Consider the following 25,271-nt stretch of genomic DNA (forward strand, 5'->3'; position numbering starts at 1 on the left):
TGACCCCTCCGAGCTCAACATGCACTCCAAAGGCGGGGTAAGAGTGCCAACTCTACCAAAAATGGGAGTGTTAAGAAAGGCAATGCACCCCACGCACACGGAATCACTCTCAGGTAGTGGTCGCATGATGCATAGTTATCATCTATTTGGAATGACAACTATGCATCTTTTATGATCACGCTCTTGCAACTATGGGGGCCTAGTAGAACTATGCATCCCTTTTGTAATTGTGCCAAAATTGGCATAGTTGCAAAGGTACTCGCGTGATAAATTTTAATGAGCATTGCAAAGGCTTGCACGACACAACGCTGACAAGAAGCCGCTATGAGAAAAGGTTACAGTGCAGTCATTCCTAGTGTAGGGGCCTATAACCCTCAGGTCACAGGTGGGTGTCCCCCCGCCCCCCCGCGGCCCCCCCTCTCTCTTTTGGAAATATGTTACAAATTTACAAATGTGTCATAAAGGCCAGGGTGGCCTGCCTCATGTCCGCCTCTGTCAAGGCATTACAGTCCTCTACTACCTTTTGCACGATCAGATTCCGGGGAATGAAGGACCTAAAGTTGTGAGGTCTGCGAGGTGGTCCCTCTCGCCACTTTTCCGTGCAACAGCAGGGGCAAGGGCGTAATACACACGCTCCAGGACCCAGGTGCATCTCTCGTGCCCTCCTCCCTTCTGTTGAATGCTGCGAGCACGCGTTCTCTTTCTCTCACACAAATACACACACAGATAAATACACACACGGGCAAGCCCCTACGCATTACATCTGCACTTGTGAACTGGTCCCAGCCGATAACCGTTTATCTGCAAAGCTCGGCGCTCTCGTTCTGATCCATAGCTGGAGATAATTTATAATACAACATTCTGAAACTGCCCAACTAATAAACTGACCACGCACACACACACACAGAGAGAGAGAGAGAGAGAGAGAGAGAGAGAGAGAGAGAGCGCTCAGTAGTACATAGCCACAGGCTCAGCTCAGATAACCGTTTTGCGGAGCCGTCGGACGATCCGTGACATGGGAAACCATCACAAGCTCAACCCTTTCTCTGCACACAATGAGCTCACCATGATGCAGTCGGCCGCCGTGTCCGTGCAATTCTGCAACTTGGATGCCTTCATCACCATCAGGGTCCCCAAGCGCCGTGGCTTATTGTCTGCCTTCATGCTCCTTCTCCAGCACATCGAATTTCAGGTGCTCAATGCCACGCTGTCGACAACAGAAAATACAAGCTTTCATTCTATCCATGCTCAGGTTTGGCATCCTCATCTTTTGTCACCTCAGCTAATTATGTATGATTTATGCACCTGTGTGTGTAGGATTATAATATACCTTTCCATATTATATTGTATGCAGGAATGAGTGGTTAACACTTACTTGCATGTTACTCACATGTTTCAAAACACATTTAGTCATGTTTTGTGTTAATCACCACACTATGTTGATCTCTTGTACATATTGTCACGAGGTTGGTCGAACCCGACAGTTATCAGAAAGTTACCCTAATATCTGTGTGTGAACCTCATTCTTCCACACATAGCTAGGTTCTACTCAGGATTCCTTTTCGTCACTATATGCATGAGATAATATTATGACTTGACAGTTGCAGGGCTTGAGTAGGACTAGCACGGGAGAGGCTGACTGCCATGCAAGCAATGTTTGATCAGTCCTAATGAGCTTGCGTCGCACAATCACATATTGTAAATTTGGTAACAAGGTTGATGGAGATTTAATGCATGCAGAGTTGTGGTAATGGGCACTATTGCTACTGTTTCAGTACACATGCAATCTGTGGATGGCATGTGCGGTACGTACTTCTCTATATTGCATGTGAGGCTTACAATAATGGAGAATGTTATTTAGATGTGAATATTATATAAATGTGTATACATATGTATGTATGTGTATGTGTGTGTGTATTATATATATATGTGCCGAGGCAATGCCTTTGGGTTGCTATATATGTATGTGGTCAAACTTCAAAGAGTATGCGTAGTGTGAATCCGATCAGTGTGGCCAGTCACTTTTATACAAGGAGGCCAAGGCTTGCTTTCTAAGGGATGACCTCCACTAGCTAGCTCAGACCCTAGTATAACATCATGAGGCATGTATTTTTCATTTTAGCTAAGTTCTATTGGATGTTGTGTTGGTTGTACAGTACGGATAATCTCTTGCGCTCCATTGTTGCAGATTCCGAATGAGACTAATATCGATAGGGATGACTTGTAATCCAGATTTGAAGCTTTGATTATGGAGAAGCTTAGAACAGAGAGTTAATGAGTACTGCTCTCTATCGTGCATATTTCAATCAATGTATCTTTGGTTCTCAAATTTTTTTGTTAAATCGTACACAAAAAGACTCTACAATGGATTAGAGAGTAGATCTTGCCTGATTAGTTGGTTTAAGCAAGCCTACCATAGTACACTTACCATAGCAATGATTTTCGCCAAAGCTTTGTACCATTGACATTTCAGATACGAACAAGTTTGGAAACACATTAAGCAAAATTTGGACTCACAAAGGGGTCTTTTAAGGAGTTTGACTTTACCTCTCTCTACCAAAACGGACGCATGAATAAATTTTTGCAAATAAACTCCAAAGTTGGCGCAGGTTTGACAGTTATAATGTCCTTTTCAAGCTCTATCTACTGATATATAGCACGCTATGAGATTCTTCATATTTTAGAAGATTCTTTTTTTATTCACCTATGATGTGACAACTCTGTCGAAATCTAAGTGAATAAAAAAAGAATCTTCTAAAATATGAGGAATCTCATGACGTGCTACATATCAGTAGATAGAGCTTGAAGAGGACATTCTAACTGTCAAACCTCCGTCAACTTTGGAGTTTATTTACAAAAATTTATCCATGCGCTCGTTTTGGTAGAGAGAGGTAAAGTCAAACTCCTTAAAGGGCCCCTTTGTGAGTCCAAATTTGCCTAATGCCATGCATGATTGTTTTGTCGACGTCTTAAGTTAAGGGTAATACATGAAAGAGGTGGTAGGTTAGATTTGATTTAAATCTCTAGGGAAGCATGCTTTCTTGGACAAGACCAAAGTCGCATGCATCGAATTTATCGCTCATTATCACTTTAAACGTATATTATGAGGCCATCTAAGCGATGTTAATGATGGATTGTGGAAGGAGGATGAGACTTGGTAATCCATTATTGAATCATTGAATCAAGATGTATGGCAAGGGACAATTGGGCACCCATGTCTAATGTCCTTGGCTCCAAAGCCCAGCTTTTGGGTGGCTATTTGATCACCAAGGCTCAAATAGTTAAAAGGAGTCCATAAAGTTTAGGTAGGTGATGTGGCCACAACCAAATAGGGTGCCCACAACAATGCCCTAAGAATTTTAACCTTTATCCCAATTGTACATACATCTCTTTAAGTCAACCCTGAGGTGCTAATTTCTTCTTGTAAATTCAAACTATCTTCAGTGTCTAGCCAAAGTTGAGATACACTTTCTCTTGGACAACGGCGGTTTTCCTCCTTCTAGGTCGGAAGTTGCATGACAGCCAAAAGTCTTTGAATCTGTAGATCCCCTGGGATGTGCCACATTATAATCTTCTCGGTCTAGCATTGTATTTGAATCTTCTTATTCATCAATCCCTTCATCATCGCCAAGTTGTTGGTCCGTACTCTAGTCCTTGATCTCAATGTATGAATCACTTTTCTCGAGTATCTTAATTCTTTTGCTTGTTATTGATACCTTCAATTATGTTCGGTCTAGTTTGCATAGTTTGTAGGTAGGATTGTCATATACATGCTTTACAACATACTATCCCAACCTTCGTTTCACCATTTTTCCTCGAGGGGTGCATTATTTGAAACCCCCCTATATAATGTGCGGGTGGAGGTACTAGAAAACCCCTTTTTTAACATGTTGGAATGAATAAAACAATCCCTTACTTTAGATTTTTTTTTTCAAAATGGCATATAAAAACCCCTTTTGTGATTGTATCCCTGTTGATTCTCTTAAAATGTTTACATTGAAAAACCCCTCTTACAGATCAACTCACGTGGTATATTAACATGATTACATAGTGTATCCCTCGAACTACTACTATAGACCAATACCCAATCTCCCTTTTTGATTCTCTTGGCCATACTATGTGATTCTTGTCAAAACCTTCTTTGTTTTTTTAACTTTGCTTCCCATAACTTTTCTTTAGAATCCTTAATATCTTCACTACGTTGTGGGAGATAAAGAGGGAGGCCTCTATAACACCTCCTATATCATCAAATGATGAAAGAGGAAGAAAAGATCACACAATTAAGGGATAAACACAATCCTCGACTCTCCCAAATCCACACGCACAAACAAAGTAAACCCCAACTAGTCCCTCGACCAGGTAGCCCTTGCTCTTACACACACTCTATTGTAATCACACCTCTTTATCAATTCTCATACCATGAATTATGAACAAAGGACCAGAGGTAAAAGGTAGTCGACGTCTCACGTCCCTTTCATCAACCTCAAAATCCCAAAAAAACAAAGAGCTCACACACGATTGATTCTTGCCACATAGGGCAAAACACCATCTCTGCATTCACAACCAAAACTTCACCAAACGAGGCCAGACAAGGCCACATACCACTTAGCTAATGGAAAATTTTCTCAAAACTTCAGAAAAAAGTTATAAAAAACCATGATCTTGGGTTCATACCAACCATAAACTATCCACAAGGCAAATACTCAAAGATTTGGGGAGGAGGGACACACCATCAACAAGCCCAAATCACCCTTGCAAACCCACAACAACCCACATAGCTTCCTCCACAAGCATCCATGCTTTGCGGACAAGCTTTTGCACCACCCTGTTTTCTTCCCCTGCTTCCCACAACTACATATACGAGTGCTCTAGACCAAATCCTGATAAGAGTCAATTTTTCTCATGTTTTTTAAGTAATAAGTGACGCTTTTAAGTCTCAACACTTCTATGGGAGACTAGTACATGTCAATATTACTTTTTTTGTCAGCATAATCAGTGGCATAATCGATTTTTGATGCCATATACCCTATCACTGAAATGTGTGTGGTATGCTCTATGCATAAAGCATATGGTAGTATTCTATGCCAATCATCGATTTTGTCGTTGCATACTTTAGCCAAAACTTTGATGATGGGTGGATGACCTCTTTGAATTTTTTCATTACCCTTTGGATTTTAAGATGTGGTTAGGGGTAGTTTAATCCTTAGACACTTAACACTAGTTGGTAAATGGACACTGAAATGTCCTCTGGACATTATAACGTCCTAAAACTTAGAAAAAATCATGGGTCATTTCTATGTTCTAAACAATGTCAAATGGATTTTTGTGGGAAAGCTATCAATGAAGGAAACTTAAATATGAAAGAAAAAGACATTTTTTATATGTAGATTGTTTAAAACAATTTTAATAACATCAATGTATCCTTTTTTTGGCCTGTTTTTGTCCTACCCACTCATATTGAATGATTTTTTTTCTAGGTTAAATGAATTTTGTTTGTGTGTCACTCTTTATACTTACAAACATAACATATTCATGTAGTTCAAAGACAATAATTTTTTTCTACATGATCTATGCACCAGATACTAGAATCCACTATAAGAGGAGTTGTCTATAACGGCTAACATTGCCGCGGAAAAACAAAGGAAAAAGGAGAGAGGAAAATTTGTGGAGGCGACAATACCCGCGGCTATGAACGCGGTAGTGATTTCTCAGCAATAAGCGCAGTAATAGACGCAACAATATACCCGCTGCTATTACCGCGACCTTTGTTGCTGTTATTACCACGCTTATAGTCGCTACACGCCAATTCAAAAATAAAGGTGCTCATTTGAGCCAATCAAATTTGGGTGGCCCAAATGAATACCTTTATTTTTGACCTGCATAAAACAATGAAACATCAATTGTTTTTTGGAAGATTGATAAAAAATATCAAAGAACTGAAATTGAATTTACTTTACCTTGACAATTAAAAATGTAGAAGATCAACTATTTTAAAAAGTTACAATAAAAAGTAAATAGTTGTATATACACGGTGCCACATTGGGACTTTACAAAAGTTTTGACAAAACATTTTTCTATCTAATCCTCCTCTATCTCGTCGTTATCCAGAGGCACGTATGTTGGGTCACTTTGACTCTACATAAACCCAAACCAAATTAAACAATTATCCACAGCTCAAAACAATTGATATAAAATTATTTGTTTAAACTTACCGCTTGTAGTGGTCCAACCGCTGCGTCGAATTACTCGCGAGAGATGTGGTTGTTTTCGAACAATCATCGTCAAGTATCAAATTCTATATGTCGTTCCCGATACTTGACCATCTCTCTGGTTGATCGAGAGAAAGTGACATTTTTGTAAGTTAGCAATAACAATATCAAATTATCAACTACACTCTTTATAATCACCGATCGACATTATAATTCAAATAATCTTACATATTTATTCTTCCAAGATCCTTTGCCTCCTGAGCCATAGTGCGTACGAGTTTGTTTTGCGCGAGCCTCGCGTTGTGGTCTGTATGATGAGCCCGAGACTAAGTGACAGCTTGATCTCTCTTCTCTTAAATTGTCCACTCTCACTCCGCGTCTGTCATATTGCCACCGCGGTAACTCCTGTCTGGATCTCTGACCTGGTTGGCTGTTGCATGCTGCACATTAGACTGCTTGTTTTTTAGAAATATCTTTATGTAGCCCTCCAATCATTGTTGTGAAAAACGTTGATTGGTGGCGTTTGGAAATCTAGCTATCAGAGCGTCCTCAACGTACCGTGCATGATCGGGCAATTGGTTTCTAAATTTTATAAAACAATTCTTATACGTTGAATATATAAGAAATTGTAGATGGTGTTAAAATACCCTGCTCTGTGCTGTGTCGAAATCCACCTCCTCGCGATAGTTAACCTTGTAGTAGCGTCCGCACGGGTGCGTTAGTATCCTCGTCCTCTGCGTCAGGGGCGGCACGCTTTGAAAGTGGGGACTCCGTTTTCCCACCACTATCAGAACATGCAAAACCACAAGATCCGTCGCCGCTTCTTCTCTCACGGTGCTTGCTGCCCTGAGACGAGCGTCGACGCACACTGCCAGAGGAAGTCCGTCGACGATGTTTTGGCGAAGCCGGAGTGAAATGGAGTGGCGTAGGACCCTGTTATGTCATGGGAGTAGGACCCTGCGATGCAAGGGGAGTAGGACGATAGGAAGGGAGAGTAGAGGGAGGTGCCGTCGGTGTGAGGCTCTGTAGGTAAGGAGTCCCTCCTTGACTCCCCATGGTGTAGTCTGCGAAGAAATACTGTAGGTCGCAAGCTGCTATGGAGTGTAGCAGTCAAAAAAATCCTTCGTCGAATGGAGATACTGCTCCCATAAAGAGATAGCCCGCTGTAAGTCAAGATCAACGACCAGTGGAGGAATCTGAGAAGGATAGGTGTAGGATGGCCATACCTACAAATAATAAAAAAAAACATCGTGACACTCATGGTTTAGGGTTAACTACATAGAAACATTATTTATTTCTTTTCTTGTTCTCACCGACTCAAAACTCGAGTCCACTGGAGGCGATGTCCACCCTGGGTGGGAGCCCACCTGAGATGTGAACCAACCAAAAGAAGAGCCAACTGGTTGCTCCTCACTAGTTAGTCTCTCGTTTGACATCTACATTACAAAGAGCAATATAAGAGTAAGCTTTCTACCCTACTCACTCATCTATAAATACGTATACAAGCATATTAGCACACAAACACGTAGATACATATATATACTAGTAGACCTAAGTAGAGGCTAATAGTGCCAAAGGTCAACTGCACCTCTTTAGATATCATTGCAGTTTCAATCGTGGTAAAACCAAAGGTACATTGGGGTAATTCATGCATGAGTGGATCAATGACCGCAATGCTACGATTAAAAGATAACTATACCCAAGAGGAAGCGTCTAACCTTTGGATGCTATGCTCCCATTCTTAGTGCCTACATACATGCATAAATAAATTTATATGTACACAAATATATATGTTATGGTTGTAAATGTAGCCATCGTTTTGTGTTGGCTGCACCTAGATTCAATGTACAAGTGATCAATTGATCGTAACATTACAATTCTCTCCCAGAGGATATATATATTAGCACACAAACACGTAGATACATATACATACTAGTAGACCTAAGCAAAGGCTAGTAGTGCCAAAGGTCAACTGCACCTCTTTAGCACTCATCGTAGTCTCAACCGTGGTAAAACCAAAGGTACATTGCGGTAATCCATGCATGAGTGGATCAATGACCGCAACATCATGATTAAAAAAGGACTACACCCAAGAGGAAGCGTCTAACCTTCGGGTGCTATGCTCCCGTACTTAGTGCCTACATACATGAATAAATTAAACAAATATATATGTACACACATATATGTGTTAAGGTTGTAAATGTAGCCATCGTTTTGTGTTGGCTGCACCTAGATTCAACGTCTAAGTGATCAATTGATCGTAACATTACAATTCTAATGTAATGCAATAAGTAATTCTATTTCTCTCACTGAGTCTCTCTCTCTCTCTCTCTCTCTCTCTCTCTCTCTCTCTCTCTATCCCTCTCGCTCTCCCCTTCTTGGTCGTGCAGTTGAACTACAAAGCGGAAGCTCCATCCCAGAGTCATGTCTGCGCCTCCATGTAAAGCAAGCACTTTGTTCAACAAAGCGTCCTCACCTTGACGGTAATCTTGGTGCTGTTTGCTCAGGTATCTCTTTGAGCCCAATTTTCCTCTCTCCCCCTATCTCTCTCGCTCTCCCCTTCTTGGTCGTGCAGTTGAACTACGAAGCAGAAGCTCCATCCCAGAGTCATGTCTGCGCTTCTATGTAAAGCAAGCACTTCGTTCAACAAAGCGTCCTCTCCTTGAAGGTAATCTTCGTGCTGTTTGCTCAGGTATCCCTTTGGAGCCCAATTTTCTTCTCTCTCCCTATCCCTCTCTCTCTCTCTCTCTCTCTCTCTCTCTCTCTCTCTCTCTCTCTCTCCTTATTGGTCGGGCAATTGAACTACGAAGCGGAAGCTCCAACCCAAAGTCATGTATGCATCTCCATGTAAAGCAAGCACTTCGTTCAACAAAGCGTCCTCGCCTTGAAGGTAATCTTGGTGCTGTTTGCTTAGGTATCCCATTGGAGCCCAATTTTCCTCTCTCTCGCTATCCCTCTCGCTCTCCCCTCCTTGGTCGTGCAATTGAACTACGAAGCGAAAGCTTCATCCCAGAGTCATGTGTGCGCCTCCATGTAAAGCAAGCACTTCGTTCAACAAAGCGTCTTGGCCTTGAAGGTAATCTTGGTGCTATTTGCTCAGGTATCCCTTTGGAGCTCAATTTTCCTCTCTCCCTCTTTCCCTGTCTCCATATCTTTCTCTCTTTCCCTATCTCTCTCTATTCCCTCTCTCTCTCTCTCTCTCTCTCTCTCTCTCTCTCCCTCTCTCCCTCACTCCTCTCTCTCTCTCTCTCTCTCTCTCTCTCCCTCTTACCCTCTCTCTATTTACTCTCTCTCTCTCTCTCTATCTCTCTCCCTCTTTTCCTCTCTCTATTTACTCTCTCCCTCCCTCTCTATCTCTTTCTCTTTCTCTTTCTCTTTCTCTCCCCTCTATCCCTCTCTCTCTCTCTCTCTCTCTCTCTCTCTCTCTCTCTCTCTCTCTCTCTCTCTCTCCTCTCTCTCTCTCTCTCTCTCTCTCTCTCTCTCTCTCTTTCTCTCCCTCTTTCTCTTTCTCTCTCTCTCTCTCTCTCTCTCTATCTCTCTCCCTCTTTCCCTCTCTCTCTATCTCTTTCTCTTTCTCTATCTGTCTATCTCTTTCTCTCTCTCTATCCCTCTCTCCCTCTTTCTCTATCTCTTTCTCTCTCTTTCTTTCCTATCCCTCTTTCTCTTTCTCTTTTCTATATGAGATCTCTCTATCTATCCCTCTGAAACGAAAGACGGGATAGGATCTCCCGGCCACACGGGCCGCCTATAGATGCGTGTCGGACGAACCACCCGACCATAGCCACCATCCGACAGCTCCCCCGTGCTAGGGCCACCGTCCGAGGACGTAGGCGTGCACCTGTAAGACCGAGCGTCCCATACCACCCGGCCTCACCTCCTCGAGGTGACCTCGCGCACTCCTAGCCTCACGGGCTAACCATTGGCACTCTGCCAGTGGGGTCGATAACTGTAAATGAGGCCTTGGCCTCCCTTTTATAATAATGGTCAGCCACACTGGCCGTGGTCACACTACGTCCGCCCGGACACTGGACGCCTATTCCGACGGCATCTGGGCTAGATCCCTCTCCTGTGAGCGGGACATAACATACTTCCCCCCTTAAAAACCATTGATGTCCTCATCAATGAAGTGGGGATACTGAGCCTTCAAAGCTCTAACAGGTTCCCAAGTAGCAAACCTTTTAGATTGACCCTTCCATTTAATTAAGTACTCTTCATAAGCCTTTTGGCGAGAATGACGGGTACGATGATCCAAAACTGCTTCTGTTTCTCGAGGAATGTACTCAGTTTGCATATCTTGCCATACATTTTCCTCGATAGACATGACAACATCAGCTTTGCCCAATTTCACTTTAAGGCGGCTGACATGAAACATTGGATGTACACTAACATCTGAAGGAAGAGCCAGTTTGTAAGCAACTTGGCCAATTTTCTTTGTGATCAAGAACGGACCACAATATCTAGCTGAAAGCTTATAATGCTTTCCTGTTCGCATAGTCTTGGAATCCTTGGGTATCTTCAGATAGACCCATTGTCCCACATCTAGAGTCCTTGGAGATCTCTTTTGATTAGCATAAGTAGTGACTCGGTCACAAGCCGTTCGTATACTATCCTTAGCCAATTCGAGCATTTCCTGCATGTCATACAGGAAATCACGAGCTTGGCGGTCCTTGACTTTCTCTAAGCCAATATCAATCGGCGATTTAGGCTCGAGTCCATAGATCAGCATGAATGGGCTAAATCCAGTAGCGGAATGCTTGCTACTATTATAGGAAAACTCTAACTGTGGAAGATACCTTTCCCAATCAGATTGCCTGTGAGAGACATAGGCTCTCAACATGTCCTCTAAGATCTGATTCATCCTCTCAGTTTATCCGTCGGACTCAGGATGGTCAGAAGACGACATACTCAACTTCGTCTAAAGATGAGCGAACACATCTCGCTAAAATCGGCCAGTGAACTTAGTATCTCGATCACTGACGATGTCCTCTGGGAGACCATACAGCTTATAAAGCTGATCGACAAATAAAACCGTAAACTCATGGCTTTTTACTGTCGACTTCGTTGGTATAAACTGAAGGAGTACGAGCGGAAGTGCGACGCGAGAGAGACTGCGAGAAGAAGAGCACGACGATATGGTGAACTCGCTCTACCGTAATGTGTAGAGCATAGTGAGTTCTTATTAGGTTTTTACAAAAGAATATGTGTACATACCTGGTGGCCCGCCCACTTACCTGGGCGACCACATTGGGCTTTATACCCCAACAACCTCCCACTTAAAGTCCAATGTGGTACTTTAAGTGTGAGAGAAGCTACTATACAAGCTAATATACAAGAGATGTAGAGAAGTGATGTACTACCCTACACCTAACTGCTTGCAAAAATGCGCAAATCTCTCTGAGGGAAGTGCTTTTGTAAGTAGATCAGCAGGATTTTCTGTGGTGTGAACTTTGACAAGCTGAAGTTGCTTATCCTCGAGCATTTCCCTGATGAAATGATACTTCACATCCACATGCTTTGTCTTTGAGTGATAAACTGGATTGCGAGCCAATTGTATAGCACTTTGACTATCACAATATAACACAGGCATCTCTTCTTTGATTCCCAAATCTGTTACTAGTCGATTAAGCCAAATTGATTCTTTGCATGCCTCCGATGCTGCAACATATTCAGCCTCTGTAGTAGACTGAGTAACACAATCTTGTAATCTAGAACGCCATGATACTGCTCCACCAGCCAATGTAAAGACATACCCTGACGTAGACCTTCGGCTGTCTAAGTCACCTGCATAATCTGAGTCTGTAAAACCCTTTACACTTAGCTCCTGAATCCCATAGCATAAACGCATACTCTTTGTAGCTTTCAGGTATCTCAATATTCCTTTCACTGCCTCCCAATGTTTCTTGCCTGGGTTTGACATGTATCGACTTACTACTCCCACTGCAAATGCAATGTCTGGGCGAGTAACAATCATTGCATACATCAAACTACCCACTGCAAACGCATATGGAATCTTATCCATTTCAGCCTTTTCTTCCTCAGACACAAGACAATCTTGTTTGCTAAGTTTCACATATGGTGGCAATGGAACACTCAATGCCTTTCCCTTCTCCATATTGAAACGTTGCAAAACCTTGTCAATATACTCTATTTGAGATAACCAAATCAACTTCTTTGATCTGTCTCTCTTAATGCGCATACCAAGTATATGACTTGCCTCACCCATGTCTTTCATGTCAAACGATTTTGCCATCTTTGACTTCAAAGCTGAAATTTCTTCCAAGTGCTTGCCAGCAATCCACATGTCATCCACATACAAAATAAGGATCAGCCAACTGCCATCCTTAGCCTTGTTTGTATATAGACTGTGATCGAACTCACTACATTTGTAGCCTTGAGAAAGCATAAACTTGTGGAATTTATGGTACCATGCCCTCGGTGATTGTTTTAATCCATAAAGACTCTTTAACAACTGGCATACCCAATATTCCTTACCTTTCTCAACAAACCCTTCTGGCTGCTGCATGTAAATTTCCACATCTAAATCACCATGCAAGAACGCTGTCTTGACATCCGTTTGGTGCAACACCAAATCTAATATGGCAACCAATGCAAGAAAGCATCTCAATGTAGTCATCTTGACCACCGAAGAGAAGACTTCCTCAAAGTCAATGCCTTGTTCTTGCTTAAAGCCCTTGGCAACAAGCTTTGCTTTGTACTTTGGCTGACTATCATGAGCGGTGATCTTATACCTGTAAACCCATTTACAGGGTAGAGCCTTTTTGCCCCGTGGTAATTTAACTAGCTTCCATGTCTGGTTTTTATGCAGAGATGTCATCTCTGATTGCATGGCCAATTTCCAATTCCTGGAGTCCTTCATTTGCACTGCTTCCTTGTAACATGAAGGCTCATTGCAATCAGTCAACATGACATAGTTCATAGATGGAACAAACCTATCAGGAGGTCGCGTGATACGTCCAGATCTACGCACAATAGGTGGCTCAGGCTCAGCCACAACCTGTGGTTCCACTCTATCCTGTCCTTGCTTCTCTTGAGCCCTGACATTTTGTTTTGCACGTGCAGGTCCATCTTCTTGGAAGAAAACTCTTCTAATCTCCTCAACCCTCTCTAGTTTAGAATGATATTTGGATTCATTAAAGTGAACATCATTGCTACGGACAACCTTTCTAGATTCGGGATCCCAAAGTCTGTACCCCATCTCACCAGAATTACCATAGCCTAGAAAGATGCACTTTCTACTCTTTGGCTCAAGTTTGTTCCTAAACTCCTTTGCAACGTGAGTATATGCCTCACAGCCAAAGACTCTGAGATGCTTGTATGAGGGCACCTTGCCTGACCATACCATCTCTGGCACTGAATCCTTCTGCAAAACCTTGCTAGGAGATCTATTTACAAGATGAAAAGCTGTTGATACAGCTTCAGTCCAAAACCCATTTGGCAGTTGTGCATTAGACAACATACTTCTGACCTTCTCTTGTATGGTCCTATTCATCCTCTCAGCAACACCATTTTGAGGAGGATTGTAAGGAGCAGTAAGTTCACGTTTTATACCTTTTGACTCACAAAAGTCCTGAAAGGCCTTTGAAACATACTTTCCACCATTGTGAGTGCGTAAGCATTTAAGCTTCTTGCCACTCTAATTCTCCACAAGTGTCACAAACGTTTTGAAAACACTAAACGCTTCATCCTTGTGCTTGAGAAAGTAAACCCATACTTTCCTCGAGTAATCATCTATAAATGTCATAAAGTAAGAAGCTCCCCCTAGAGATAGGTTAGGCGTAGGTCCACACAAATCACTATGAACAAGTGCCAACTGTGTATCTCTTCTACTGCTTCTATGCTTATGTGGCTGCTGTGTTTGCTTACCATACAGACAATGTTCACAGAATTCAAAATCATTAAATGAAAAGCTAGGCAAATAACCAGAATGAGACAAGATTTCCATTCCCTTCTTGGACATATGTCCTAACCGGCTATGCCACAAAGAAACGCTCGACTGCTCGGTTACATTGATTACATTTTTAGAGACATTTGATACATAAATCATGTAAAGTCCTCCAGACTTTACTCCATGTGCTACTGTCATAGAACCCTTGGATATCTTCCACATGTTCTGTCCAAAAGTGGTGACGTAGCCAGCATCATCAAGTAAACCTGTGCTGATCAAGCTCTTTGTAATTGCGGGAACATGTCTCACATTCTTCAGCGTGAAAGAAGAGCCATTCTGAAACTTCAATTGAACATCTCCAACACCTAAGATCTCACATGTCTGCCCATTGCCTAGCCGAACATGATCTTTAGTGGTCACATAAGAGGTAAACCACTCCTTGTTTGGAGACACATGAAGTGATGCCCCTGAGTCTATAATCCAGTCACTCAGTGCATTTCCATCAGATGCTGTAAGAAGAGCTGAGTCCATTGTATTCTTCAAGAAGTAGATGTCTCCTGACACTAGACTGTCATCCTCTGCAACAGTGTTTGTCACATTTATTTCTTGAATCTTCACTGAGGACTTGTTCTTCTCACCATGGTCTTCAGCTTTCTCTTTGCCTTTTTCTGCTTTCCATTCTCTTCAGTCTCTTTTCATGTGACCCTTATTGCCATAATGGTAGCATTCTATGTCACTCTTGCCTTTAGCACTGCGGGACTTGCTACGAGACTGATTCCTCTTTCCACCTTTGTACTTTTCTTTGGTCCTTCCCCTGACAACTAAGGCTGTTCCTTTGCCTTTGTCCATTGTCTTTCTATTGGTTTCTTCAGTAAGCAGACTTCCTTCTACACCTGCTATGTTCAAACCATCTGGAGGTGCAGAATTACTCAAAGCTGTGCGAAAAGTGTCCCAACTTTCCAGCAATGTAATCAACAGGAACATAGCTCTAACAGGTTCATCAAACTTGACACCTTGAGCTGACAACTGACTGTAGATGGTGTTGAATTCATTCAGATGATTGGACATAGGGGTCCCTTCTTTCATCTTCAAGTCAACAAGCTTCTTAAGCCAGTATACCTGTGAAGCTGCAGTCTGCTTCTCATAAAGATCACTCAGCTTTATCCATGCTTGATAAGCCGACATCTCGTCTGCTACATTGAAGTAAACGCTTTCTGCCAAAGTCAGCATAATGGTAGAAAGTGCCAATTCATCCATTTTGTTCCATTCATCTTCGTCCATATCTTCTGGTTTTATCCCCTTGAGCTTTATAGGTTTTATCTACTTCTTTTGTACCAACACGTGCCAAATCTACTTCTTCCACAATGGGAAATTGGTTCCATCCACCTTCTTGATATTGTAAAGAGCAGTGTCTTGTGATCCAGCCATAGCTACGCTTCACAATAGTTTACTTTTCTGGGAAAAATTCGGCAGAGTTTCCCCTGTAAACTGACCTCTGAACCAATATCAACCTGTCAAATGAACCAAGAAAGCTTCAGATTCTGCAGAAATTTTGGCAGAGTCTCCTTTGTAAAATGGCTCTGGTGTACTAAAAACAGACCAAAAAACAGCTCAAAAAACACTGTCTCTCTGACACTGTAAGCTGCGGGTAAACCTGTCCTGCACCTGTACTGTCTCTCACTGTCATGTCACTGTCCTGTAAGCATAGACTGCAACAATGCCTCAACGGCAGTAAAGCAAAGATGCAATCCCAACTGTCTAACTCACAGTCAATACATCCTAGCTGCCTATCTAAGGGTGCTCGAGGGATCGCTCCAAGACCTGTATCAGCGAAAGGATCTCAACATTCGAGAATCCCCCAGCTCAATAAAACCTCACTCGACCCTCAACAAAGGCTGCAGTAAATCTGACAATACATAGACTTCCCACAAAGTCATACATCCACAAATTTCCCACTGTATGCTGTAACCGCTGCGGTAGTTGTTTGCTGTGTGATACACAGCCAACAAACCCTCAACAGACATACATCATCTCTAAAAATACATCCCATGTGGAAGTACTTGCAATGTCAGGATGAAATTTGGAATATCAAGCAGCAAACACAAGCTACCTGATGAACTAGTGGATGTCGCCTACAGTCTGTGTAGATGCGCCCGTGTCGTATGTGACACGCCTCCAAGAACTGTGAGCCGTCCTTCGATGTGTAGACAACCACAAATCAGCACTCTGGGAGTGTCGATATCCTCAGCACGTGCAGTCGTAGGCCGAAAACCCCAAATTTGCAAAGTCGGATATGCACCCATCGAGACCACGTAGTCGAAAATGGCCTGCGCAGACCTTTGTCGAAGCCGAACGGTGGCCGAGATGACCTCAGAATGAAATTCAGAACGAAATTTTGGGGCCATATCTTCGCCTGTCGAATTTCACTCCAATCTGAGTTGGTGACTCTAGGCTCCTGCAGTGCTGCCTCGAGCCTCGATCTGAGCTCTGATACCAGTTGAAGGAGTACGAGCGGAAGTGCGACGCGAGAGAGAGTGCGAGAAGAAGAGCACGACGATATGGTGAACTCGCTCTACCGTAATGTGTAGAGCATAGTGAGTTGTTATTAGGTTTTTACAAAAGAATATGTGTACATACCTGGCGGCCCGCCCACTTACCTGGGCGACCACATTGGGCTTTATACCCCAACATAAACTTTGCCATTTTTGTGAGTCTATCGACCACAACCCAAATAGCGTCATTGCCCCGACTAGTATTAGGCAAACCAATGATGAAGTCCATGGAAATACTCTGCCACTTGGCATATGGGATTTCCAATGGATGATGATAGCCTGATCGCAGGTCTATCTTCATAAAATACAACGCTCTATGGAGCCGATCTATCAGATCATTCATGCACGGGAGCGGATACTTGTTCTTGACAGTGAGTTTATTCAACCCCTTTTAATCCACGCAGAAGCGCATAGTGTTATCCTTCTTTCGAGAAAGTAGCACTGGCGCTCCCCACGGGGATTTTCTAGGCAAAAAAAACCCCTGTCGAGATAATCCTTCAGCTGCCGCCCGCTGAATCTCGTGCTTCTCGGTTTTACTAAACCGATAGGGTTGCTTTGAGAAGGGCTGACTACCAGTCACCAACTCAATGCCATGATCTACTCCTCTCAAAGGCGGCAAGCTAGGAGGTAGATCATCAGGTAAAACATCCTTGAAATCAGTCATGATTTCTCGGATAAGGTTGGATTCGTCGGAATCCCCAAGTTCAACAGAAGAACATGAAACATTTTTATGAAATTGAGTGATAGAAGTACCAAGCACTAATGAATCAAACCAAGCAGATGGTACACATTGATAAAAGTCAACATCAGAAGACTTTATTTCTTTATACATTTCCAAAGCAGTAACAACTGGTATTGCAAAACCATTATTTACAGACTTCTGATTACAAAGCGACACAGATACATGAGGCATGTTCAGCTTAACAAAAACAAGAGAGTGATGTATATAGTCTATATACAATGAGTCTTGTTTATCATAAAACCATGGAATTCCTTAAATAACATCTGCTCTATCCAGGCGCATGATGTGGAAGTCCAGGTTCTCTTTGTAATCAGCCAGCTCGAGCTACAAGTCTGGAACCATTTGATTCCAAACATCCGTGTCCATGCCACGAGCCATCTTTACGCAATACTCATGGTCACTGTCCTGCGTCCGCGGGTTCAGTTTCTGCATCAATTTTGTATCCACAAAATTGTGTGAGCTTCCATTATCAAGGAGTACGGTCACGTCGTGACCATTGATCTTCCTGGGGAAACGGAGAAGATCGTGCTTACCAAACACTTTGGTGCTAAAAGTACAATTAGTGCATGAACTGTGCGCTAAATGATGGATTTCAACTTGAACAACATCAGAGTTACCTGAGATCTCGTGAATCTGAACCGAAGGACGGTCGTGCGGTTTCTGCGTCTTTTTCTTCTTAGGGCAATCCTTGATTTGGTGACCCGTCTGGCCACATCCAAAGCAATCTCCCTTCTTCACTGCATCAACAAACTGAAGCATTCCTGGCTTTCTTCTTCTCCTGAGAAGATCTCGGCGGTGATTTGGACTTATGCTGGAATCGGGTTTGCTTCCTCGAAGCACACTCACCGGATTGATGGTCTGCAGTTCTTTTCTTCTCATAATTCGCTCCATATATTAAATGGAACGTCCTGGCCTTTGCCAGTGTATCCTCGACATCAGTCGGGGCTTTGTCCTTGATCAAGGCCGAACGGTAATCTTCATGTAACTCCAGCAAGTACATGTGCACGGCGTGCGTAGAATCCACCTTGTAGAAGGTGAGCGCCTCTTTGAAAGCTGTCGTATATTTATCAAAAGACAGGGTTTTCATCGAAAGAGTCTGTAGTTTAGCATAGGCTTTCAAAGGGTCCATTTTGGTGAAATCCCTCTTGAATTTCACACAAAAATTAGCCCACGTCGTTGTTACCATATACATGTGGTAGTGATGTGTGTGAACACACTAGGACCGCCGGGGCATTTTTTCCATCTTTAGGAGGTTTTTTCCCCCGTGCATTGTATATACGCCCATCACTCTAGGGCTATCTATCTTTCCATTGCACCCTAAGTAACACACTCTCTATTGTGTGCCTTGAGCTTCCTTCGTCTTCTCCAACAATTGGTATTAGAGCAGGTCACGTCCTCCCGGGCTTAGTCGCCAGCTGCTCCAGCACACGCCTGCTCACTTTCTCCGATTTCAGTGAGCTTTGGCGAGCGTTCGCAGGTCGACAAATATTTTGGGTGAGCTCAAAGAGCTTGGTCTGCTCAGAATTTTGATTTGGGCTCATTTCGGCCTCCGTTTCCACTACAGGCAGTACTGTACAGGCTATTTCGTCATTTTGTGCAGAATTTCTGTCAGTGACGTTTTCTGCATAACAGGTGCCTTATAGTCTTCTACGGTTTGTGCTATATAGCACAGGTTGTTCCCGCTCCGTTTCTCCTATTTTCGGGCAGTTTTCACATCAGGTGCAACATTTACCATGGCTGACAACAACAACACAGATGTGTTCAAGATGTTTGCTATTGAGGACAGGTTGGATGGGGACAACTACCCTATGTGGGCTTATATGATGCAACATGTTCTTGTGTCAAAGGGTGTCTGTAACATTGTGCAGGGCATTGATGTACGTCTTGGTTCTGAGGATGTAGGCGATGTTGAGGATGTTGCAGGTCTTGCTGCAAGGATTGCAGCTGTTAGAGTTGTTTTGCCTACGGAATAACAAGCTCGTTGGGATGTTAAGGATGCGCAGGCTCATGCATTGATTGCGTTTTCTGTGAAGCGCACCATTGTTCCTCACATCTGTTCTGCAAACTCTGCAAAACAAGCTTGGGATATTTTAGCAGGTCTTTATGCAAGCCACAATGAGGCTAAAATTGCTTTGCTGCGTAAAGAGCTGGAGTCGAAGATTATGCATGAGGAAGATGATATGGACACTTTCAATGAGCAGCTTATTTCTGCAGGTGAAGTCATTTCAGACAGTTCCCTTGTGCAGACTGTTCTTGATGCCTTACCAGATTCCTACCAGACTTTTCCTGAAGTTGTCAAGTTTGATGCATTATGCACATTGCTGTTGCAAGAGTCACTTTCTAGAAAAAATAGGACTAGGTAGCGTGCAGTTGAACAGGCTTTTATTGCTTCTCAAAGAAAGGGTGGTAACAATAATGCAGCCACTTCTTATGGTTCTGCTGCGAGTGGCAAAAATTCTGTTCCTAATGCTTCTGCTGGCAGCACTCCGTCTGGCAATTCTGGTGATAAGGGCAAAAAGAAGATGCGTTGCCATTATTGTAAAGCCAATGATCACTTGATCAATTCGTGTCCTAAGTTGAAGGCCAAAGAGGCTAAGAAGAAAGAGGGTGGTTCCACTGCAAATGATGGTTCCACTACAAATGCAGCCATTGTTGAGTCTTCTGTGAAAGGAGACTGTAATGCTAATGTTGATGCAGAATGGGCTTTTAGCGCAGAGTGCACTTACAATCCTGCTGTCCATGATGCATGCTTGTCAGTTGCTGCAGATTCACATGTGTGGTATTTCGATAGTGGTGCTACAAAGCACATTACCTCACATCGTAAATAGTTTACCTCTCTCCAGTCTGTCCCTCATGGGAATTCAGTCACTTGTGCCAACAACGCCTCTTATCCAGTTCAAGAAGTTGGAGAGATTGTGCTCACTGCTGCTAATGGAAATTCCTTCACACTTGTTGATGCACTTTATGTACCTGGGATCAAGAAGAATCTCTTGTCTGTATCCGCACTTGCTAGACTTAGACTTGTAGTCAAATTTGTGGATGACAGATGTACAGTTGCTGCAGATTTACATGTGTGGTATTTTGACAGTGGTGCTACAAAGCACATTACCTCACGTCGTGAATTGTTTACCTCTCTCGAGTCTGTCCCTCATGCGAATTCAGTCACTTGTGCCAACAACGCCTCTTATCCAGTTCAGGGATTGGGAAAGATTGTGCTCACTGCTGCTAATGGCAGTTCCTTCACACTTGTTGATGCACTTTATGTACCTGGGATCAAGAAGAATCTCTTGTCTCTATCCGCACTTGCTAGACTTAGACTTGTAGTCAAATTTGTGGATGACAGATGTAGAGTTCATGATCTCAGTTTTGGTGATGAAATTGTTGCATTTGGGCTTTTGTGCCGTGGGCTGTATAAGCTCACTTTGTATGACAAGTGTGGACAAAATTTTGCAAATGCTGTTGTAGATTCAAGGGCTATTTCAGATACAAAACTTTGGCATGCACATTTTGATCATTTGAATTTTGCCAGTTTGCTTCATTTGCAGAAATCTGATATGGTTGCTTCTTTGCCGCCTCTTGACGCAGTTGTCAAACTTGTTTGTGAAGACTATATTTTGGGTAAGATGCAGCGTTCTAAATTTCCAAAGGATGGTTCAGTTCGGGCCACATGCAGGTTCCAGCTTGTGCATAGTGATGTTTGTGGGCCCATGCAAACTCCGTCGTTGGGAAATTACTTGTACTTCGTGACTTTCATTGATGATTACTCCAGGCATGCATGGGTATTTACGCTTAAAGCGAAGTCCGAAGTTTTTATGTGCTTCAAACAATTTCTGGCTATGGTTGAAAATGTCTCGAAATGTACTATGGGCACCCTCCGTTCCGATCGAGGGGGGGGGAGTATATGTCTCATTAATTTAATGCATTTCTGGCTAGTCGTGGGATAAAACACCAATGTATAGTGCCTTATACACCCCAGCAAAATGGTGTTGCTGAGAGGAAAAACAGGTCACTGACGGAAATGGCACGATGTATGGTCAAAAGTCAAGCTTTTTCGCATTCTTTTTGGCTTGAGTCCATCATGTGTGCCACTTATGTACTTAACAGGTGTCCTACGAAAGCTTTGCAGTCTATTACTCCATATGAAGCATGGCACGATAGAAAGCCTTCTATTGAGCACATGCATGTTTTTGGCTGTTTGGCATATGCTTTGGTGCCACAAGTGCAGCACAGAAAATTGGATGATAAGGCTGTCAAATGTATTTTTGTTGGTTATAGTGCTGAAAGCAAAGGTCACAGGTTGTATCATCCGCAAGCAAAACGTATTCTGGTTTCACGGGATGTAGTGTTTGTGGAAGATTCTGTTCAGCCCTTGCTGTCATGTACTAGAGACAGTAATGTAAGCTCACAGGACATTTATGACACTTTGTTGCCTCTTTTTAGTGGTGGAAATACGAATGTAAGTTCCAATGAGGCAAATGTACAGCCTATGGGGGTTTCTGAAAATGTTCTAGATCAGCCTATTTCTAATGTAGATCTACATGATGTACTTGATGAGGAAAGGGCTGAAAATGAGCAAGCTAGAGGTATGCCAAAATGGCTGGTGCACACCTTGCGTGACAGTAAATTGGATGCACCTTTGTCTATCTGTACTCGTTGAGGCTCTCGCCATGCATCTTATGCATCCGATTGTTATGCTTTGGCTGTGTCTAGCTTACATGATGTTGAGGAGCCTCTGACTTTTGATGAAGCACAAAATTCAGAAAATTGGATGGCTGCCATGCAATCAAAATATGATGCACTTATAGAAAATGACACATGGACTTTATGTGATTTGCCTCCTGGCAAAAAGGCCATTGGTACGAAGTGGGTTTACAAGTTGAAACGCAAGCCGGATGGTGAGATCGATCTCCATAAGGCTCGACTTGTTCCAAAAGGTTATGCACAGCAAAAAGGCATAGACTATGAAGAGACTTTTGCTCCCACTTGTCGTATGACTACTGTACATTTTCTATGTGCATTGGCAGCTCATTTTGGTTGGGATGTTCATCAATCAGACATTGTTACTGCTTTCTTGAATGGTGACATATTTGAGGAAGTTTATGTAACGCAGCCTCGCGGTTTTGTCATAAAAGGACAAGAGGACAAAGTGTGCAAATGTAACAAGGCTTTGTATGGGTTGAAGAAATCTCCTCGTGCTTGGTATGAGAAAGATGACACTCATTTGGTCAAACAAGGCTTTCGTAACAGTCCAATAGAAAGCACGTTGTATGTAAAGCGTGAGGGTGATGTACTTCTCATTGTGGTTCTTTATGTTGATGATTTGCTGATCATTGGACCAAATGAGAGACATATTGTTGAATTTAAGGCTGATTTGAATGCAAATTTCAAGATGAAAGATTTGGGATTGTTGCATCATTAATTGGGTATACAATTTAAGCAGTGTGATGGTGGTATTGCCTTGTGTCAGAAACGTTACATAGAGACTTTGCTATGTAAGTTTGGACTTGAGGATTGCAAACCTATTGCCACTCCCATGGAAACAGGTTTGAAGTTGAGTCTACATGATGCTGGTGATCCTGCTGATGTCACTCTTTACCAAATTGCTGTTGGCTGCCTCATTTATGTATGCAATACGAGGCCAGATATTCAGTTTGCAGTCTCACAGGTCAGTAGATTTATGCATAGCCCAGGGTCTAAGCATTGGCAGGCAGTCAAGAGGATTTTTCGCTACCTTACTGGCACTTTACATCTTGGCTTGTTTTATCCCAAGGGGGGATCATTGCCGCCAGACTTACATGCTTTTTCGGACTCAGATTGGGCTGGTTGTTTTGACACGCGAGTGTCCACAAGTGGTTTTTGTTTCATGCTTGGCAGTTCATGTATATCATGGTTGAGCAAGAAGCAACCTACTGTGGCCACTTCGAGTTGTGAGGCTGAGTACAGGGCAGTCTTCACAGCTACGATTGAGTGTGTATGGCTCAGACGCCTTATGGCTGATTTGGGTGTTGGGCAGGACACTGTCAACACTATCTACACTGACAGTCAGAGTGCATTGGTAGTTGCGAGGAACCCAGTTTTTCATGCTCGCACAAAGCACATTGAGGTCTTGCATTACCACTATGTCAGGGAGAGGCTCTCAGCATGAGAGATCAGCTTGGCTTATGTGCCAACACAGGACAACCTTGCAGATCTTTTCACAAAGGCATTGTCTCGTGAGAAGCTTGAAGCTTTCCGCAAAGCTTTGGTCTTACTCCCCTTTGTGGACTGATCCTGTCCTCAGGGCATGGCACTTCCCTTTACTCATGTGCCAGCTCTCGTTCACCGCATCACTCCAGGGGGGATTTGTTACCATATACATGTGGTAGTGATGTGTGTGAACACACTAGGACCGCTGGGGCATTTTTTCCATCTTTAGGAGGTTTTTTTCCCCGTGCATTGTATATACGCCCATCACTCTAGGGCTATCTATCTTTCCATTGCACACTATGTAACACACTCTCTATTGTGTGCCTTGAGCTTGCTTCGTCTTCTCCAAGCTGTGTGTGTTTCTCTGCAACCCTAATTCCAACAGTCGTAGGATTTTCTGTCATGTCACGCCACCAGGTAAGCGCCTTACTGCACAGATCAAGAGGAATCGTCTGAATCCTCCGTTCATCATGCTCCCCATGGAGATCAAAGTATGTGGTCCACTAGTGGATCCAGTTATTTACAACCAATTCCGTACACTCCTCTTCACCTGAGAAATTTGTAGTTTTATACGGAATTGTGGCAGTGGGACCACCTTGTGAACGCCCAAAATCAGCAATCTGCGTCCGCAAATGCTAGAGATGGGTTTCGCCCTCGGAAATACGGGCAGTCGTCGATTGAGCCATATTTTTGAGAGTAGAAAGTCGGGAACTGAGCCCCTGTACGACCCCTTTGAGAGAGGCCAAGCGAAGGTTCATCTGAACATTCGTGTTTTCCAGAGCGGTAACACGTTGGTCGAAACTCTGGAAAGTGCTTGTAATCCATGCGTAGAGAGCATGCGTGAATGGAATTTGGATATTACCTGGCGCGTCGTCACGCTGCACATATGAGCTGGAGGAATCCATAGTGAAGTGCGTGAAAAACTAGAAAATTCACGCAAAACTAAGCCTTTTCTGCACTTTTCGATTGTGAAAAGTCGAAGTTTGAAGAGCTCTACACGTTAGCGTGAGCGTCGGAACGCGAGCAGGTGATGGCGAGAGTGCGGGAGCGCGAGCAGATGAGAGAGAGTAGGCTCTGGAGAGGAGAAGGAGAAGCAAATGGGAGGTTTCTGTAAGCTCTACAACTCTCTGTAAGTGCGTTTTTAATAAAACAAAGGTTTCAAACTATACTTTAAAAAGTCCTGGCCATTTTTTTAAAAAAGAAGGCCACTTGATAATTAAAAGGACAACTCACATATGGCGTTAAAAAAAACTCAACGAGCAGCGTAAAAAAAACTCCCAACGTTGGCTGGAAAAGAAAACGAGCGCCCATCTGCTGCAAGTGACGCATGGAGAAAAAATATCGCCCCCTTCCACGCTTGTGGGTATGCGTACCCAGCACACGCCAGAGGCTCCACCCTAGAGCCAACGCTTGGGAAAAAATCCACGCTGGAAAGCAAGCAAGCTCCACGCATCCTCTGCAGGCGCTCACAGAGAGAGGTAGTTCTCTCTCTCTCTCTCTCTCTCTCTGCTTTGCACAGAGGGACTCACAGAGAGAGATAATTCAAAAGGATACAGTATGCTGAGTTTTTATCTAAAACCAACAATTTAATAGGCAATCCACCAATTCCTGTCAAAATTCAATAGAATTCATTGAAAAACTCCATTTTTAAGCATTCTCGCCTGTCGAATCGCTGA

At 43.1% G+C, this 25,271-nt stretch overlaps 1 protein-coding gene across 9 annotated transcripts in view; it reads left to right on the forward strand.

Moving 5' to 3' along the window:
- Positions 1–508: 508 nt before the first annotated feature.
- LOC147429646 (uncharacterized) overlaps positions 509–25,271 on the forward strand; it is a 29,825-nt gene continuing 5,062 nt past the window's right edge. For 2 of the 9 annotated variants that reach the window (XM_086495902.1, XM_086495905.1), the window contains exon 1: positions 1,124–1,252. Coding sequence is in view for 6 of the 9 variants with exons in the window: in XM_086495908.1 (XP_086352034.1) it covers positions 1,016–1,252; positions 1,741–1,878 (375 nt within the window). In the remaining 3 variants the exon portion in view is untranslated. The other 7 variants (XM_086495904.1, XM_086495910.1, XM_086495908.1 and 4 more) reach the window with 7 other exon arrangements.

This window comes from Adiantum capillus-veneris, chromosome 22 (genome assembly GCF_014529385.1).
Source record: "Adiantum capillus-veneris isolate H3 chromosome 22, ASM1452938v2, whole genome shotgun sequence".
Lineage (NCBI taxonomy): Eukaryota > Viridiplantae > Streptophyta > Polypodiopsida > Polypodiales > Pteridaceae > Adiantum > Adiantum capillus-veneris.